The following is a 20094-nucleotide window of genomic DNA, read 5'->3' as shown; positions in this document are numbered from 1 at the left end:
ATGTTTAAAGGTGTTATATTCATAATACATAAAGGTGTTATATACATAATGTATTCATCGTTAACATATGCACAGAAACAATAAGAACATAAGAACAATGCCTTCAATTTAGAAAGGTATTTTCGTTTTGCATTTTCAGAAAAAGATTCTCACAAAAACTAGAATATCGGTCAAATTACAAAATGGGCGTTTCCTGGGAATAAATATTCAATGGGATTCCACAAAATGACTGGTTTTACTTTTAACACAAAGAATGTGATGAAAGCCCGTTTTCCCATGTGCTATAAAAATTAACGTTACAATTATTCGATTTGCAACTAAAACTATTCAAATGGTTTAGTAATCACTGACTTTTACTTTCTTTTTTTATAGTTAATTCTTTTATTTTCTAATCTCTTCGCAGCTGCAAAAAATCGGTAACGAACATCCACGAAAAGTTTCGCGCTTCATCTTTATGTTTTTGTTCAATATTTGGATTTTATTATATTAAAATAGTGACCTATTTGGCAAAAGAAAAGGCTAAGCCGAAATATGCGTTCATTTTTTTATTTATTTAGTTTACTTATAAAATCAATATTACATGAAGATTCTGTTTTTTAAACGTTTTGACAAAGTTTCAATCGGGGAAGTAATCGGAACAGTAAATTTCCTTCTTTTGTGCTACTGTATTTATTTTGTAACTTAATATTCAATACATCTGTGCACCCGATTGTATAAACAGTTAAACCGGCGATTAACCACATACCGGCGGTTAAAAGTCGGTAACATGTTGGTTACTGGTCGGTAAGCGTTTGTATAAAATTTGGTTAGTTATACCGATCGGTTAAAACCCAGTTAAAACATACCCTGCTTCCCTAGGTGGGTAAGTACAAGTAACCGAGAGGTAACTCACACAAAATTGCCGCGATGCGCGACATTATAAAAGCTAACCATCGACGACCTTCACAATTTAGACGAGTAAACAACAAATTGCAGCGACTGACATTTTATTTGACTTAATTTACAGGGCAATACGATTTCCGACTTCGGACGACAAATTTAAGGACGCACAGAACGTGTTTCTTTTATTCTGTTATGGGTATGCCGTGTGTGATCCGATGCATCAATGGCGCCCATGTATAAATCATTTCTCCGAGAACAGGAAACAACAAAAGTACAAACAAAAACAAAACACGTTCGAACTAGTACCTTACCTTTAATAATCCTTTTAAATCAATAAATAATCAATTTAATTCAATAATTGACGAGTTTGCATCTTGGGTCTTTGATAATTATTTTAGCATAGTTAAATTAAGAATCTTATGCCATCATATCATTATATTCAAATGAGAACTCAATAACTTTCTTCTTCGTCAACCGTAGATGTACTCTATGTACTTTACTGCTGTTAAAATGAACCGGAGCAGTTTATCAAATGTGTCGTGTTCTGAGAAAAATGGGCATAATGCATGTGCTTAAAGTGTCGTCCCATATAAGCCTGTGCAGTTCGCACAGGATAATCAGGGACGACATTTCCCGCTTTTATGACATTTTTTGTTAAAATGAAGTTCCTTCTTAGCAAAAATCAATTTTGGGCGGAAAGCGTTGTCCCTGATTACCCTGTGCAAACTTATCAAGCTAATCAGGGACGGCACTTTACGCACATGCATTATGCCCAGTTTTCTCAGAACACGACACAAATAATAGCCGTTGGTGAACATGGTTGCATTTGCAGATTTCTGCATACAAAAATAAATTTAAAGTTGAACAATGTTTTATTTGTCTATGGTAAATTCCCTTATTGTATAAGAAAGTAAGTTTATTGTAAACATAAGCCAAATTAGAAGAATAGTGTAGCATGTTACGACGACCATGTATAATTTTTATATTAAATCTAGAACAACTAGAAGAATAGACGTCTTTGTAAGCACTCTCTTGCAGTTTGCAAACACCAGGGATTCCGCTAAATGATGCAAATCCCGACATCATTATCAATTTGTCCCTGGTCATTTTGATGAACTCATGGTTAAAATTTACACTTTATTTTATTGTGAATTCATTTGTAAATGAATTTGATAAAAAAAAAATACATGTCGCTGTTTATAAGCGTGACACTTCGCGCGAATATCACGTCATTAGAAAATGCATTGTGGGAATGTTTTGGTTAAAGTTACCGGTGGTTAAATTCCACTATGCGCAGTTAGGTTACTTTGCGGTATATCGTGTTTATACAATCGAGTTACCTTGAAGGTTACTATACCTGAATAACCGCAAACTTACCAAGGTTTGAATGTTACCGAGCGGTAACTTTAACCAGCGTTTATACAATCGGGTGCTGCTGGTCCACAGAGCATGGGTAACGGCGGTGGTGGCGGTTATGGCGGCTACGGAAGAGGAGGCGGCCGTGGTGGTGGTGGCGTCGGTGGGTTGGGAGCCGGATGCGGCGGCAAAGAAGGGAGCTACGGTAGAAACGGCCAGGATGGAGAGGATGTGTTTTTGTTTGGAGCTGCGGGTGGAGGGGGAGGCGGGGCTGCCGGCGGGGGACGAGGCGAAAGAGGAGGACGCGGGGGCAATTTCGGCGCTAACCGCGAGAATGGGAAGAATGGACACTGACCCATGGACTTTGACCGCACTGACGTTTGAGTACATTGCATTTATTGACTTGAATAATGCAATGCATATTTCTGAGAAATTTTGAAAAACATAAAAAAGTGCCGATACTTAAGTTCTTATACGAACTTGGTTTCGGTTTTATATGTATTCTATGATACACATATCTGTGTACTATGAATATGCACTTAAATTTAATTCTCACTATGTTTTGGACGAAATAACCACCCATGATATACACTTACCTATATTTGAACCTTAGTTTCAACACGTGCAGTATTTGTCTTTAAGTGGCGTCATTTGTTGGCATACATGTTTTTTCAGCGTTTTTCTTATAGTATTTAATATGTTAATAAAACAGACAAAAGATTGAAAAAAAGAAAGGATACATTTAATACAATTTATAATAGTTTTTGTTTTACGAAAGTGGTATAATAACCTATAACCATAAATGCCACAGAGTCATTTACAGCGGTCGTATAATAGCATAATGATTTCTTAGAAAAAATAGATATTATATTTGAAGGTGGTATATTATCACTTTATCGGTAAATTTTTCAATATGTCAGTTCGCAGAAAATGTTGCCTTTGAAGAGCGAACTACTTTAATATTCATCTAACAATTAAATAATAACTTTAAATATGTCATCACGATGACCAATACATGTTCAAGATAATAATACATAGATTCCTGAGCTATGTGCCTTTGCAAATACCTGACAAAATGGTGCCTTGTATTAGGAATATACCTGAATATTGTATTGGATTGAACCTCTCAAAGGATATCTTTTAAAACGGTAAAAAGGGGCAGCATCGGTTAGTACAAATCTATGTTTGAAAAAACTTTATAATTGCAGATAATAATGGAAGAAACCCTATTTGTTTAAAAAGAAAATAGTTTATGCATTTGAATTTACCATTTCGTTAGAAAGGCCCACGATTACTAAAAAAAGCAATGCTTCGAGATGTCATAACAACGGACAGAAGTCCGTGGGTTCCGACGATGAAGTTATGCGATCCGACTCTATGATTCAAAGAGCGCTTACAATCGTGATACATCAACGATCTCCGGAAGGTTGATTATTCCATTCAATAAAGCGTCTACTGATCCGGAGCACAGGTGGTTAGCGTGTGGCTATGATATTAATTAGTAAAAACATCATTTTGAATGATAAATAAACAATGTGCGGAGGTTGTCAACGAGCGTTTACAATCATGATACATCAACTATCTCCTGAAGGTTGAGTTATTCTATTCAATAAATCGTCTGCTGCTCAGGAGTGGAATGTTTAATGTGATAGACCTTATTAAGTGTATCTTAGACCTTATTTAATGTATATTGAAACTTGAAACTTGCTAATTTGATGAAACGCCTATTTATATAATTGTATGCAATGGCATTGTACAAAACATATATATGTACATAAAATTGATGAAAAATAAGAGGTATTGATTATATTATGCAACATTAATTAAAGGATTAATGATCTAAATATGTGTGATATAAATAATAATGCTGTAAGCAACTTAAGCAATAAAACAATACCGGCTACACTATTAAAACACAGTAAAAGTATAATATTAAGTAACTAATTGATATAACTAGGGTTAAGACAATAATTATAATGATATTATGAGCAAATATTTGGCAACATAAAGACACTGTTTTTCATTAACTAAAAGGATACGTCAAAGGATATTTCTGCACTCTGGCTGTCAGATCCCACAGCTACCAGTCACCTGTCACCCTTAAGGACACTTCTTTTGGGTTTTAACCTTATTTGAACTATCATGACTACATGTCACAAATAGACTGACCAGTGTGACTACAAGACACAACGTGAAGGTTAAAATTACAGTGTGACTATAAGACTCAACTAGAGGGCCACGACCAGGAACTGACAGACGTAAGGGCCCACCCTAGGCAAGACCTTGTTGTGACCTCATCCAAGGATACAACCTTCCGACTTTGGGACTTCAGACACCCTTACATGCCTGTCACGGTGTTCCAGGACCACAATCAGTAGATGCTGCTACATCAGAGCCTTTCTCTATCAAAACAAGGCTAAATATTGGTTTATATTTGATAGGCTAAATTTGAGCCTCACTCTATAATAACAAGGCTAAATATAAGCTGATATTTGATTGGCTATATTTGAGCATAGCTCTATGAAAACAATGCAAAATATATAGGCTGATATTTGATAGGCTATATTAGAGCCTCGCTCTATGAAAACAAGGCTTAATATAGGCTTATAGTTGATAGGCTATATTAGAGCCTTGCTCGATGAAAACAATGCAAAATATATAGGATGATATTTGATAGGCTTTTAGCCTTACTCTATGGAAACAAGGCTTAATATAGGATGATATTTCGATATTTGATAGGCTATATTTGATCCTGGCTCTATGAAAACAAGACTAAATATTGGCTGATATTTCGATATTTGATAGGCTATATTTTAGCCTCTCGCTCTATGAAAACAGTGCTAATATAGGCTTATATTTGAAAGGCTATATTAGAGCCTCACTCTGTAAAAACATTGATAAATATAGGCTTATATTTGATAGGCTATATTTTAGCCTGGCTCTATAGAAAACAAGACTAAATATTGGCTGATATTTCAATATTTGATAGGCTATATTAGAGCCTCACTCTGTAAAAACAATGCTAAATATAGGCTAATATTGGATAGGCTATATCAGAGCATGGCTTTTTGAAAACACGGCTAAATATAGGCTGATGTTTGATAAGCTATATTTGAGTCTGGCTCTTTGAAAAAAGGCTATATTATATAGCTCTATGAAAACAAGATTAAATATAGACTGATAATTGATAGGCCTTATTATCCTATAATGATACCTGTGAAAATATATACATTTTTATACCTCCTGGTACGGGTGGCATAAAGCAGTTGCACTGTCTGTCCGCCTGTTCGGCATTCCATTCTTTAAAGGATTTTTATGTAACCCTGACATATATTGAGCTTATTTTTGGTATGTGTGTCTAATTACAGATGAAGTGTGAGTTTCGTTCCGGTTCATGCATTTCTGGCGAAGTTGTGGGCCTTGGACTGATGAATTTTCGTTATAATAACAGTATTTGGAAGAACTGTACATTTTTATAATAAATATTGATCAACAACATTTGATTTGCTATTCTTGACCAGTAACAGCAACATTTGATTTGTTATTCTAGACCGGTATCAACAACATTTCGTATGTTATTCTAGACCAGTATCAACACCATTTGGTATGTTATTCTAGACCAGTACCAACACCATTTGGTAGGTTATTCTAGGCCAGTATCAACACCATTTGGTATGTTATTCTAGACCAGTATCAACACCATTTGGTATGTTATTCTAGACCAGTATCAACACCATTTGGTATGTTATTCTAGACCAGTATCAACACCATTTGGTATGTTATTCTAGACCAGTATCAACACCATTTGGTATGTTATTCTAGACCAGTATCAACACCATTTGGTATGTTATTCTAGACCAGTATCAACACCATTTGGTATGTTATTCTAGACAAGTATCAACACCATTTGGTATGTTATTCTAGACCAGTATCAACACCATTTGGTATGTTATTCTAGACCAGTATCAACACCATTTGGTATGTTATTCTAGGCCAGTTACAACGGCAGTCTTTGCTGGTAATGAGAAGGTGGTTTCGGGCAGCGATGATCGTACAGTGAAAGTCTGGGATCTGAAGAACATGCGGTCACCCATAGCAACCATCCGTACTGACTCATCTGTGAACAGGTTAGGGTCAATTGAGCCTCTCTCCACGATAGTTGGTCTTAATTTATGTGCATAAAGTGTCGTTCTAGAGTAGCCATTACAGTCTGCACAGGCTAATAAGGGACGGCACTTTTGGCTATTCTGGTATGATTTGTTTTAAGGTAGTATCTTCTTAGCAAAATCCAGTTAAGCCGGAAAGTGTCGTCACAGATTACCCTGTGTGGTATACACAGGCTTGGGATAACACTCTATGCACATGGATATATGCCAGTTTTCTCAGAATGAGCCTTGATTGACCACTTGCTACTTTTCAGTACAGTCAAACCTGAGAATAGCGGTCAGTCAAGGGAAATGACCAAAGTGACCGTTGTCTACAGGTGACCGTTGAATTCGGATCACAATTTTAAGATGGTTTGTCAGTTGGTAGTATTGCATACAGTGTTAAACAAAGGCTCATTGTCGTTAACTAAGCATAATAACATAAATAACTTACGTGTGTACATTGAATAATACAGAATAATATCTTATAGATTGATTTAATTTCATCTTGTTAAACTAAAGCAATGGCTTTATCAACGCTGGTATAATTGTTTACTCATGCATCTCGTTCATTCAGTAAATAAAGTTTGTCACGTGCCGTTGACGTCACGTCCGTTCAAGTCTAAAAAGCGGATTCGCTGTTATAAACCGATAGTACGGTGTAATTGTACCGTTGAAAGTACCATGCACTAATTAGCGGTCATTTAATTAGCGATAATTACTTTAAACGTGTCACAAACTCTGACATATTTTCTTTTGAAGATACCCCTACAGTTATCCCCGGAAAACAAACCGTCTCAACACCTTATTATTTGTTTACTCGCAGCGGGCCGCTTTTATAATATCAAAGACAATTACCGCTTTCAGACGCTTTAACCGACACATAGACGGACAAATGATGTGCTGTGTTTTTACTTTTCGTGACTCGAGACGACTGACGCGTGACCGTTGATTTCAGGTCAAACATGAATTTCGGAGTGGAATATAGTGGCCGTTGGCCGTTAATGCCAGGTGGCCGTCAAATTCAAGTGTAATATAGAGTGTTTTTAGTCGGGGGGATTCCAGACTGACCGTTGTCTGCAGGTGACCGGTAAATTAAGGTGGCCGTTAGGTCAGTTTCGACTCTATATGGATTTAATTGCGCAATAACTGGAAAACAATAGAAATTTTCAGAATCAAATTTTCGTGGATTTTTTTAGAGTCCTGTCAAAACCACAAAATCAAATGTCCGAAAAATGGCCATACGTAAATACCACATTGAAAACAAATCTTCAGTATTGTCTGGCATTTGAGTGAATGGTAAATAACAGAATATGCATGCTTAGTCCAACAAGTTTACTTTATATAATGAAGACAACCCTTAATAATGTGAAAAAAGTTGACAACACAAATTATCACTGAGATTATGTAGAAAATATAAAAAATGCTTTTAAGTTAATGTAAAAAAGCGCTTGGTGAGAATGGAATATATACTTAACTGTGCACTGTGTATGAACCTAGAGGACTTCCTTGATTTTCTCCAGAGGCATTAAACGGCATCCTGTGTGCAGACAATTCATGATTTATGATCACCAAATCTGATTCCAGTATATGGCTCATGTGATTGCGGTGTTTTGTATTTTAATCAGTAAGATATCCATAAGAAACTATGTCAGCAAAATTAAAAAAAAAAAAATAAGTGAAAAAATCAACAAACCATTACATATCTGTGTAAATGGGTTTACTACCTTTATTACTGTAAAGAATGATGCTTTCTCTCTAATATTTATTTTAACATTAATGAATTTACAATAATTACAGTCAAAATGATGGCAGTGCATTTAAGTTACATACAGTAAAAGTCATTGAAAAATGCACACTATTGCCCTGCAAATTATTTTTAAGAAACTTGTTGATTTTGGCGGGCTATAAATAGTTTATGTCTTTTACTCTTAAGAACAGAATGGATAATGTTAAACACAAAATCAGTAATAAAATAATTTTATTAAAAAAAACAGATTTGACGTAAAGGCTGTACAGAGTTTTGTCGGAACATTTCAGATTGTGTATTTCGCAGTCACAGAACATGATAGCCATCCCACACGATAACAGACACATACGGCTTTTCGACATCTTGGAAACAGAATTGGAAGACTACCGCGTAGCAGCAGAACTGTAAGTCGTGAATGGGAAAGACAATGGATTCTTACATGTAACTGGTGGTAAAATGATAATTGTCATCATAATCATCACCAACAGCATCACCAACATCAACACCACACATATCGTCGTCGTTGTCGTCATCATCATCAGTACTATAATGTGATGTCAAACAAAATGTATGTGATCATTTAGATATTAATCTTAAAGTCACGCCCAGCTAAGATATTTAAAGGCGTATAACAAGGATATCAGGTATAATTACTCAATAATTTATTTTACCAATTTGATGCACGTTTATTGTTTTTTTTTTGTTTTTTTTGTTTTTTTTTATTCAATATCATACATACAATGTAAACATGTATATGATCATACAACATAGTGATTGTACAAAGCAATAAAGTTCAGACATGTAATACAAGATATGCTAATATAGTATTTATTTTTTTAGAGAGAAAAGAAAAGAACAACAGAAGAATAGTTATGAAAAATGATGAGTTGTATAAAGGCGGAAGAAAGCATACTGGGCTTGTGTGTTTTGTTGTATATTCACAATGGTTTTGTTAGATTGAAAAAAAAATAATAATAAAAATAAACAAAACTATTTTAGAGAGATAAACTAACATTAGAGTGAAATGTATATAAGTGGACAAACATCATGAGAGTTTAATCCGATTCCATTTTTGTTCAAAGATTTGTAATGTGTCATTTCTGAGGGCTATTTCTTTCTCAATCTGGATTTTTAGTTTAAGACTATGGACAAAACAATTAAAATTTGGTACTTGTTTTTTGTACTTCATGTTTAAGATAAAATATTTCATCAATATAACCATAAAATTCACAATATTATTACAGTCTATTGATTTCAATGAGTTAATTCCGAAACTTACATTTAAGAAAGATAGTTTAACGTTTAGTTGATGTTGTTCAAGAAAAGATATTAATTGATTCCAAATAGGCTGGATGTGTTTGCACTCCCAGAAAAGATGTTCTATAGTTTCAATATTTTCACTGCAGAAGTCACACAGATTTGAGTTAGATAATTTGCATTTAAAGAGATATTTATTTGTAGCTATAATTCTATGGATGTATTTATATTGAAAATTTCTCAGTGTGCTTTCAATAGTTGCTTTATATGGCATGGTAAATATGTCTTTCCAATTAAGTTCATTTTCTCCAAAAAGGACTTGCCATTTATTTTGGATTTTGGAGTTTTCTGTAGGGTTTTTAATTTGTAGTGAGTAAAATATTTTATTTGTTTTGTTTTTTCTTCCAAGTATGTTTTCTACAAATGTTGTTTGAGTACATGGTGTATTATTTGTATTGATTTCAGATTTAATATGTATGGGTATGCTTTTGATTAGTGTGTAGTATTTCAGAAAATTATTTGAAGGTATTCCGTATATGTAGCATATATTATCAAAAGAGTAGAAATCCTTAATTCTGTAGTCATATAATTGGTCGACATATTTAATGCTTCGTTCAAACCAATCTTTATAGAAAAACGTCTTATTGTTTGAAGTTATGTCTTTATTGTTCCATAAAATAGTTTTACTGCTGTTTTGGGTTTCTAGATTATAGTGACATCACTCCATGCTGATAGAACATCAGACAGAAATATGTTTTCGTTTGCAATTTCATGTAGGATAGTATTGTTGATGTTACATTCAAAGAGTAAAGAGTCACCATATTTTTTTAGGATTTTCTGGTAGAATAATTTCCATTTACTCGTATTGGTACTATCTAGGTATCTTTTAACCCAGCTGCATTTGATTGCATTCAAGAATGAGTCAATGTTCGTTAATTGGATACCTCCATTTTCTACAGATTGAATTAACTGAGTTCGTTTTATTTTATCAGGCTTACCGTCCCATATGAAATTAAATATTGCTGATTTTATATCGTTAATAACATCATTTGGTGGATTTGGGAGGACTGTTAATACATAAATTAGTTTAGGAAGTGCAAACGTTTTCAATACTGTGTTTTTTCCGATAAGTGTAAGTTTACGGTGATGCCATGATTTTAAGCAGTTTATAAAATTTTGTAATTTAGGTAGTATGTATTTAAGAACTGTATCCTTTTCATTATTTGTGAAAGTAATTCCTAACGTTGTGGCTTCATCGGATGTCCAATGAAATTTCATTTCTTTTTTATATTGGACATTACTTTGTTTTAATTTACCTACTCGTAGAACAGTACATTTACTTTTGTTTAGTTTAAGACCCGATGTCATTCCGTACAAGGTTAGCGATTCTATTAGGTTATGGAAAGAATCGTAATTGTCGTTTAAAAAATAAGTTGCATCGTCAGCAAATAGGGACTGTTTGATTTCTTCCTCAGGTTCTAGTGATATGCCTTTTATGTGTTTATTTGATTAGATGTGATGTGATAGATACTCGATGCAAATAATAAATAGCGATGATGAGAGTGGACATCCTTGTCGAACCCCTCGTTCGATGTTGAAACTGTTTGAAAAGAAGCCATTGTTAATGATTAAACTGTTAATATCCGTATAGAATAGTTTGATCCATTGAATGAGACTTTCACCAAAGTTCATATTTTCTAAGCAAGAGAACATAAATGAATGATCAAGCGAATCGAATGCCTTTTCGAAGTCTGCAAAGAATATTAGACCAGGATCATTTGAATTGTTGAAATAGTTTATGCATTCTTGGATAAGACGAACGTTTTCACCAATGTAACGTCCTTTTATGAAACCAGATTGAGATTTTGAAATGATTGATGGTAATATTTTTTTTATTCTGTTTGCTATACTTTTAGTTGCAATTTTATAATCATTGTTGAGTAAACTAATTGGGCGCCAGTTCGATAAGGATTCTAAGTTTTTTCCAGGTTTTGGAATGAGTGATAATATACCTTGTTTTTGAAGCGTAGTTAGGTTTTCATTATTATATGAATAGTTTAGTGATTTAATTAAATGTGTTTTGATATCATTCCAAAATATTTTATAAAACTCAATGGTGATGCCATCAGATCCTGGACTTTTGTTATTTTGCATTTCTTTTAGTGCTAATCCACATTCATATTCATTTAGTAATCCGTCACACAATAGTTTTTCTTCTTGATTTAAAGCGTGATGTGTATTTTTAAAAAGGGTGTTATTTTCAACATTTTTTCGTTTATAGAGGGCTTCGAAAAATAAACGTTGTTCTTCTAGTATTTGAGTTCTGTTTGTTATATCTTTGCCATTGACTACTAATTTGTGTACAGTTTTTTGTTCACTTCTACGTTTTTCAATGTTTGCGAAGTATTTTGTATTTTTTTCATTGTGTTCAACATGCTGTGCACGCGCTCTTAGTATTATTCCATTGAGATGTGTATGATAAATTTCATCTAATATTTGTTTTTTTAACGTTATTTCATTTTCAATGTCGGTGGTATCGTTTGTGTTTGTTTGATGCAATTGTTTTTCAAGGGTTTCAATGGTTTTGATGGTTTCAGTTTCAAGTTTGTGTGTTTCTTTTTGTTTAAATGATGTGTATCTAATTGTTGTGTTACGTATATTTCCTTTAATTACTTCCCATAAGGTATTTGGGTTTGCATCTTTATTATTTTGAACAGTATTTAATATTTCCTGTTTTATTTGTGTTTGATATTGTGTATCTAATAAGATGCTGTTGTTAATTTTAAAGTATCCTGGGCCTCTTTCAGGTTGTATATTGTGCAGTTTAAGTTCAACTAGAGAGTGGTCAGTCATAAATCCTGGTTTTATGTTACATGTGTCAATAATGTTGCAAAGAGACTCAGATATTAAAAAATAGTCTAATCTACAAAATATTGTTGGTTTTGTGTTTGAGTGCCAGGTGAATTTGCTTTCGTTTGGATATATTGTACGCCAGATGTCTATCATATTGTAGTTTTCAATTATGTTATTTAAAATGTTTCTATTTTTAGGATGAGTATAAAGGTTGCCCTTCTTTTTATCTAATAATGGGTTAAGAACAGTATTGAAATCACCGCCGACTATAATGTTTTTATCTTGATTATTGTTTTTAAATGATTGTAATGTTTCGTAAAAAGTGGAATCATCTATGTTAGGGCCGTAAACGTTGATTAATGTTAATTGTGTTTCGTGTATTTTGATATCTATACTCGCTTGTCTGCCAATTATTATTTCGTTAAAATTATCGACTGTGATCCCAATATTCTTTTTATCAGAAAGGCCACGCCTTGTTTATTAGAATGTTGACCACTAAGATAGATGTCTCCGTCCCATTCATCTTTTAAGGTTTGTGTTAAAGTATGTGTCAAGTGACTTTCTTGTAATAGGATTATACTATATTTTTTTCGTCTAACCATTTGAAGATTTTTATGCGTTTGTCTTTATTATTTAGCCCTTTTACATTTAAAGTATATATCTTAATCATTTAAAGAAGTGGAGGGTGATGTAAATGATAATTTGTGTATGCTTGTCCAGTTGGTCCCTATTTTAAAAAATGCCCAGTTGGTTTCTAGTATAAGACATAAGATATCATTACATACAAACGAAAAAAGAAAACAAAAAATATGGATACAAACAGCTGAATAGTCCATAAAAAAAAAGAAGCAAACAGAAATAATCACAAAAGTGATAAGAAAACAACAATAAACGATTTGTCTCCAATAGAGACATACATAAGCGCACTTCCGTACACTGGAAATGCACAAAATAATTGAAATAGTGATCTGAGTATAAAATTATATATATAACATCGTAGATTGTATGGTAACTTATAATAATAATAATATACCAATACAAAAACGACTAAATTGTGTGTGGAGGGTGGTTCGGTGCGTGTGGGTGTGTGTGTGTTTGTGTGTGTGTGCGCGCGTGTGTTATGCGCCTGTGTTGTGCATGTTCGTGGAAAGGAGTGTGCGCGCCGGTTCAGTTTATGTGTGTGTGTGTGTGTGTGTATGTGTGTGTGTGTGTGTGTGTGTGTGTGTGTGTGTGTGTGTGTGTGTGTGTGTGTGTGTGTGTGTGTGCGCGCACGAGCGCTCGCGTATGTGTATGTGTGCGTGTGCTGGTTGTGTAAAACGCGTGTGTGCGGGTGCGCGTGTGTATGTGTGTATTTGTCTGCGGTTGAGTGCGCGCGTATGTTCGTGTGTGTTTGTAAGCGTGTATGTGAGTGTATTTGTTTATACATGCGTGTGTTCTGTCTTATTATTTTGCACTGTGTGTACCTGTATCCCGTAAAAAAAACGTTGTAATAATTGATAAGCTTAGGTTACAATAATGACTATAACATGACTATTACAATGACAAAATATGTATTCTTATACAAACATGTTGTGCTATTATTTGTCTAGAGGTTCACGACAGTTAAAAAGAACCTTTGCACCTACTGTATTTGAAAATCATCTATTGATTATATATGTATATCTTCATTTATTGTTAAACACAATTAATGCAATCAGTACACGTTTTAATAAACTGTTGTCTGCGAAACGTTTAACAAATATCAACATTACACGATATGTGCTAAGATCAAAGACATATACACGAAAACATTCGTATGTCCGTCGCATTGTCGATCTGAAATATACGAAAAACGAAACCTACTTAGATCGACTGACGGACATTCCCACGTTTTTTGTTTGATAAGCAAACGTTTTTTAAGCATTTTGTACCTATAAAATGTAACTCTAGTATTTTCATTTTTACTGTATCTGGTCTGCAGTTAATCTAGTTCAGAAAACAAAATGAACTAGAGATACCACCAGATGTGTTTTTACTCATATAACAAAATTATGAGCGTCTTACTCTCAATAAATATTTTAATTTTTATTAACAAAAATGATTACAAAAATGTGTTGCCCTATTTTGAAAGAATTTAATTGGCAACATAAGTGATGTGGAGTTGTAGAGCAAATACAATATACTGAAAATTAAACAAATTATATAACACACATATTTTCTGTATTTTCTATAACACATATATTCTACGCACCGCATGCTATATACATAAATATAGAAGTAGATACATATCCTCCTTTCACAGCTCATGAGCCACATAAAAAAGCGCACTTCCATACACTGGAAATACACAAAATAAAAAGTTCATATAAAGCTCCGTAGATTGTATGTAACTTATAATAGTAGTAATATAACAGTAAGAACTACAAAATTGTGTGGGGTAGTTCGGCGCGCGTGTGTTTGTGCGTGTGTGTGTGCGCATGTTGCGCGAGTATGTAATGTGCGTGTGTTGTGCATGTACGTGTAAGGGGGTGTGTGCGCGAGTTCGTGCATGTGTGTGTATGCGCGTGTGTGTGAATGTATGTGCGTGTGTGTGCGCGTGTGTGTATGTGTGCGTGTGTACGTGCGTGCGTGTGCGCGAGCGTGCATGCGTGTGTGTGCGTGTTCGTATGCGTGTGTGTGCGTGCGCGTGTGTTTGTGTGTCTGTGGTTGAGTGCGATTTTATTGTTACTATTTTGGTTTGTTGAATATCCATTTAGAGTGATTAGTGATAACATGTACTTTATTTGAAGTTTTTGGGTAGTGAGACTTTAGAAATAGGATAGCAGCAAATAACTACCTTTGAATTCTCATAAAAGACATGGCTCTTTTGCAGGGCCACTCAAAAATGGTGTGCAGTGTAGCCTGGGCCGAAGACAATCCGGTGTGTAACCTTTTCTCGTGCGGCTTCGACAGACAGGTCCTAGGTTGGAGCATCAATGTCCAGATCAAGGAATGAATAGAGTCAGTCATGGATCGTTCTGAAGAAACATGAGCCTCGTTCATGGACAACTGGGCTTAATGCATGGGACAGCACTCTCCGCCTAAATTGGAGTTTTGCTAAAGGGATGCTTTCTTCAAACGAAAAAATACAAACAAGTGGAAAGTGTTGTCTCTGATAAGCCTGTGCAGATTTCTCAGGCCAATATGAAGAGCTGTAACGATTCGGTTCGATGCATCAAAAAACCGATTCAATGCCGCCGATTCGATTTCGATACCAATACGGCCAATTTCGATTCGGTTCACTGCAATCCCGATTGATCAGCATTTTAAACCTTACTTTCCAAATCCGTCGTCTAAACGTTTTTGTCATTTGTAATACGTCTTGTGATTTGTCAATAGCCAATATGTCATCCAATGAATGAATGAATAACATACTGAGCATTACACCAACCGGTAAAATGGCTTCTTCAACCATGCCGAAAGACGAACGTCAAAATTAAAATCAAAAGTATGGGAACATTTCGCGAAAAAAAGTTCTGATGCAAAGTTACCCACATGGTTTGTTTACTTAACTGTGTGCATTCTGTTAAAAGTCAACTGGAAGGTGTTTATTTACTCACATGTTTTTTTTCTTCTGTTAAACACGTGATACATTTAGCATTCTATGTTATTTAAGAAAAACTCAACAGGATTTTTTGTTCAAAAAATGTGTTACTTATAAAACAATGTTGCGTTTTTTATTTTTATTTAAAAAATTAAACACTTTAAATGGACAACATAATAAGTTAATAACAAATACCAGACATATTTATTCATGCTCTGGACAAACCAAACATGAAATAGTTTGCAAAATAAGCAGCAAATAGTTAAATTTGAATCGAATCGAAAATAATCGAATCGGACCATTTCGTATCGAAATCGAATCGAATGATGGGTGAATTGTTACAGCTCTGGAGCGACACATGCGTTAAGCCCAATGTTCCCTTAAGAAGCCTCATATTATCTGGAGAAATTAAATTAGTCTTGTTCTAAATACATTTTATTCCATGCTTACATGGAAGAGTGTGTTTTCAATACCAAACTATGAACGGATTTGTTTTCTGCCATTGCTTGTCACCAAATTCAAGGTAGATATAGAAAATAATATTAAGTTTTTTTTCTCAATTTATTTTGTTAATGTTATAGGTATTTGGTTGTATAAAATGTATACATATAAATAGGTGTTAAAAAGTTATGTTGGTGGATGTTACATTGAATTGTCAATAGTTATGTTATAAGTTTATTTGAAAAATGTATTCGCATGTGAGAAAAAATGAATATATTAAATGCAAAGAATAACATTTCATGCATAAATATATTCAAGTACTGCATGATTAATACATAGAAAATACTGATTGAATATATTTAGCAAGGCTTAGAACAACTAAACCATCTGTCTTAGTTCAAACTTATTTATTTAAGCTGGATTGCATTGAAAAACTAAGGCTTTTTGAAATGCTGTCGAGTATTATTCCTGGGTATAACCAGTACATGTTGTCTTTGAAAGAGATCTAAAGAACGCCCCCACAATGGGGATCAAACACGTGAGCCTTGGCGAGTGGTTCAAGGTTCAGTGCCATAATGCCTAGCAAATAAAGCTGTAGTCCATCACTATTCCATTATTGTTTGGCAATGTCCTCTTTTAATCATTATGTTGATTTATTAAAAAAGCGAATCCAAACAACTGCGAATACGAACTAAGGTGTCCAAATTTTTCTGCTAGGTCAACATTGTCATCTTTTGTCTGTACTAAATCTGACTGGGGTTTTGTTTAAATACTCTATAGTTGTGCAATATGAAATTGTTGCTTGTTGTATTAGTTTCCAGTGGTGTCGCAATATAAATTGTCTGTTTTATCCATTCCATGCTTATGCCAGAAAAGTCAATGTGCGGGAACAAAAACTGTCACATGACCACAAATGCGAACGACCACGGATATTTTTCGGATAAAACGTCAATCGAAGGTATGTTTTCTTACGTTTTCTCCGTTTTAGCAGACAAATGTTACAATGCCTTGGTGCACCGTACTCAGTGCGAATTCTACTTTTCATTGATGTATTGCTCATATTTTTAGGTATAATACTTTTTGAGAACATTCAATGACAAATATCGAACTTGACGATGTAGACGACCACACATCTTGTTTCTGTGTCCGTTTCTCTTTTAAAAGACCAAGTTGTCAATGTTTAACTGTACTAATAAGACCAACAGAACAGTTTCGAAATCTAAATGGTTTAAAAAGGTTATAAACATTGTCTTAAGTATAATTATAAAGGGAAAATAAATGTGCGAACGACCACACTTGAAAACCATTTGCGAACGACCACACTTTGTATATAAATTTATGCGAACGACCACACTAAATTATAAAACACTCGTACGAATGCACGCAAGCGCGCGCGCACACACGCGCACGCACGCACACACACACACACACACACACACACACACACACACACACACACACAAATATACATACATACACATGCAGATACATACATACACATTCATATACACATGCAGATTCATGCATAAATATGCAGAAACATACATACAGATGTAGATACATACATGCACATGCAGATACATACATACACATGCAGATACATACATACACATGCAGATACATACATACACATGCAGATACATGCATACACATGCAGATACATACATACACATGCAGATACATACATACACATGCAGATACATACATACACATGCAGATACATACATACACATGCAGATACATGCATACACATGCAGATACATACATACACATGCAGATACAGCAATAAATATGCAGATACATACATACACATGCAGATACATACATACACATGCAGATACATACATACACTTACAGATACATACATACACATGCAGATACATACATACACATGCTGATACACGCATACACATGCAGATACTTACATACACGTGCATATACATACACACGCAGATACATACATAAACATGCAGATACATGCCTAAATATGCAGATACATACATACACATGCATATACACATGCAGATTCATGCATAAATATGCAGATACATACATACACATGCAGATACACGCATACACATGCAGATACATACATACACGTGCATATACATACACACGCAGATACATACATAAACATGCAGATACATGCCTAAACATGCAGATACATAGACACATACACATGCAGATGCATACATTAACATGCAGATATATAAATACACATGCAGATACATACTTAAACATGCAGATACATACATACACATGCAGATACACACACACACGCGCGCGCACACACACACATGCTAACAATAACAATAACTTTTAAATTTGATCTTTTTCAGTATTTTAACAAGATGCGACGAAAAACAAAGCTTAACTTACATAGAGTCAAATCCAGAAGATCGAAATGTGGTTATGCTGACATGACGCGAGAACTGCTTCAACTTGTCGCGAAAGATGATGTAAACGCTCGGAAAACTTTGTTGCCACAAAAGAAATTTTATCAACACCAAGATCTCGAACAAATCAGCACACCTATGCATGACGCCTTCGCGAACCAACAAACGCAAACTGACACCGTTGAAATCTCCTATTAAGACTCCTTTCAAATCTCCCATTTACAAAGCAAGAGCAATCGGTAAGAGATGTCCATCGTCTTTGTCTTGATGTACGATGTCGAATGTATCAACAAGTCCAACAAGAGACTTTTTCTTAAGTGGTATCCGCTTTTTTAAAAGCATTGAGCGTTGACTTATCTGATAAAGAAGCACTTAACATAATTCTTTATTTTGCTCAAGCTCAACGAAGGGGACGGTGGAAATAGATTCCCTAAATATAAGCTTATGCGTTCAAAAATCTTCATAATAGGCCCGCCGTTTTTCAATTAATTTTTGTTTAGAACCTTTGTATACTTTAGTATAATTTAGTATATAGTCATAGAATATTCATGCATATAACAATATATTTTTTATTATAGACCATTTATATACCGTACGGGACGATCGCATAAATATCATCTGCTGGAGAAGTCTAAGGATTTATCATCAGAGTGTGACCAGAACTGTGCGGCATGCGTCTCTAGATTCAGAGCAGTCGTTACTGATATTACGATCAAGTAAGTTAGTTGGACTTACTGTAGGCTATGAAAACAAACTTCGTTTTGTTTATCCCGCTAGTACATATATGGCTTTATATGCTCAATTCCGATCGTTATGACAAAACAAATATCAATTGGAAACCACGTGCATTGTTTAACTTTGAAATAGGCTAGCAATGTTTAAAGTTTGAAAAATATTTTTAAGTTACAAATACTTAAATACGAACCATATAAATTTGTTTCAATATATTTTATCATCATATTTGCGCTAACTGATGTTTAAAATAATAAAGCTCAATATGGTATTCAATCTTACAGAGACCATTTCTTTGATCATCGAAAAGGGAGTAAGAAGAAAGGCGGGACCGTTGATATGGACAGAAACTCTATACAAAAAGGCGCCCTTGGTGTTAGGTGGGAAAAAGCTAGAAGAAATGATTCCAAAATGCTGGTTACTTCTAAAATGGGCTTAACAGACGTCATCTAACTTTCATTGTGTTTTGTGTACTATATTAAAACAGCAAAACGATGAATTCGAATGTAAATAATATAGATTATATACCAGCAACATGTAATGACATATTCATTTAAAGGTAAATATATGTACTTATGCGAACATTTACCAACTGAATGTGCATGTGTTTCTCCATATTGTATACGTATCCCATGCGTAAGTGGCGTATGTGGATACGCAACTTATTGTTTAACTTGTTATACGTGTTAATATATGCATATTAAATTTCATAAATGAGGT

General features: G+C 34.3%; 3 protein-coding genes across 45 annotated transcripts in view; 2 read left to right on the top strand and 1 right to left on the bottom strand.

Moving 5' to 3' along the window:
* The window catches only part of LOC127881542 (uncharacterized), a 533182-nt gene that overhangs the window by 167140 nt on the left and 345948 nt on the right, over nt 1-20094 (bottom strand). The gene's annotated exons all lie outside the window — the stretch shown is intronic.
* LOC127881551 (WD repeat-containing protein 37-like) overlaps nt 1-20094 on the top strand; it is a 364483-nt gene that overhangs the window by 197916 nt on the left and 146473 nt on the right. The window contains exon 12 of one of the 3 annotated variants that reach the window (XR_008050132.1): nt 16964-17117. The exons of 1 other annotated variant lie outside the window; for it this stretch is intronic. Coding sequence is in view for 1 of the 2 variants with exons in the window: in XM_052429537.1 (XP_052285497.1) it covers nt 15095-15185 (91 nt within the window). In the remaining variant the exon portion in view is untranslated. Of the gene's footprint in view, nt 1-15094; nt 15186-16963; nt 17118-20094 lie in introns of those variants that run through there. One more of the 3 variants, XM_052429537.1, reaches the window with a different exon arrangement.
* Nucleotides 18752-20092, top strand: LOC127881560 (uncharacterized). Its single transcript, XM_052429552.1, has 3 exons — nt 18752-18881; nt 19221-19358; nt 19659-20092. Exons 1-3 carry the CDS (start codon nt 18785-18787, stop codon nt 19811-19813), a joined length of 390 nt encoding a protein of 129 aa, XP_052285512.1. The 5' UTR covers nt 18752-18784; the 3' UTR covers nt 19814-20092.

Source organism: Dreissena polymorpha, chromosome 5 (assembly GCF_020536995.1).
Source record: "Dreissena polymorpha isolate Duluth1 chromosome 5, UMN_Dpol_1.0, whole genome shotgun sequence".
In the NCBI taxonomy this organism is placed as follows: domain Eukaryota; kingdom Metazoa; phylum Mollusca; class Bivalvia; order Myida; family Dreissenidae; genus Dreissena; species Dreissena polymorpha.
Note: the sequence above shows the minus strand (reverse complement) of the source record. Positions and strands in the feature narration are given on the sequence as shown.

Excerpts from the sequence above, each read along its gene's own strand:
- LOC127881560 (XM_052429552.1), top strand. The coding sequence starts at position 18,785 with ATGACGCCTTCGCGAACCAACAAACGCAAACTGACACCGTTGAAATCT. Across the intron at positions 18,882-19,220 it reads TTACAAAGCAAGAGCAATCG|ACCATTTATATACCGTACGG; the intron begins GTAAGAGATGTC and ends TTTTTATTATAG. Across the intron at positions 19,359-19,658 it reads GTTACTGATATTACGATCAA|AGACCATTTCTTTGATCATC; the intron begins GTAAGTTAGTTG and ends TCAATCTTACAG.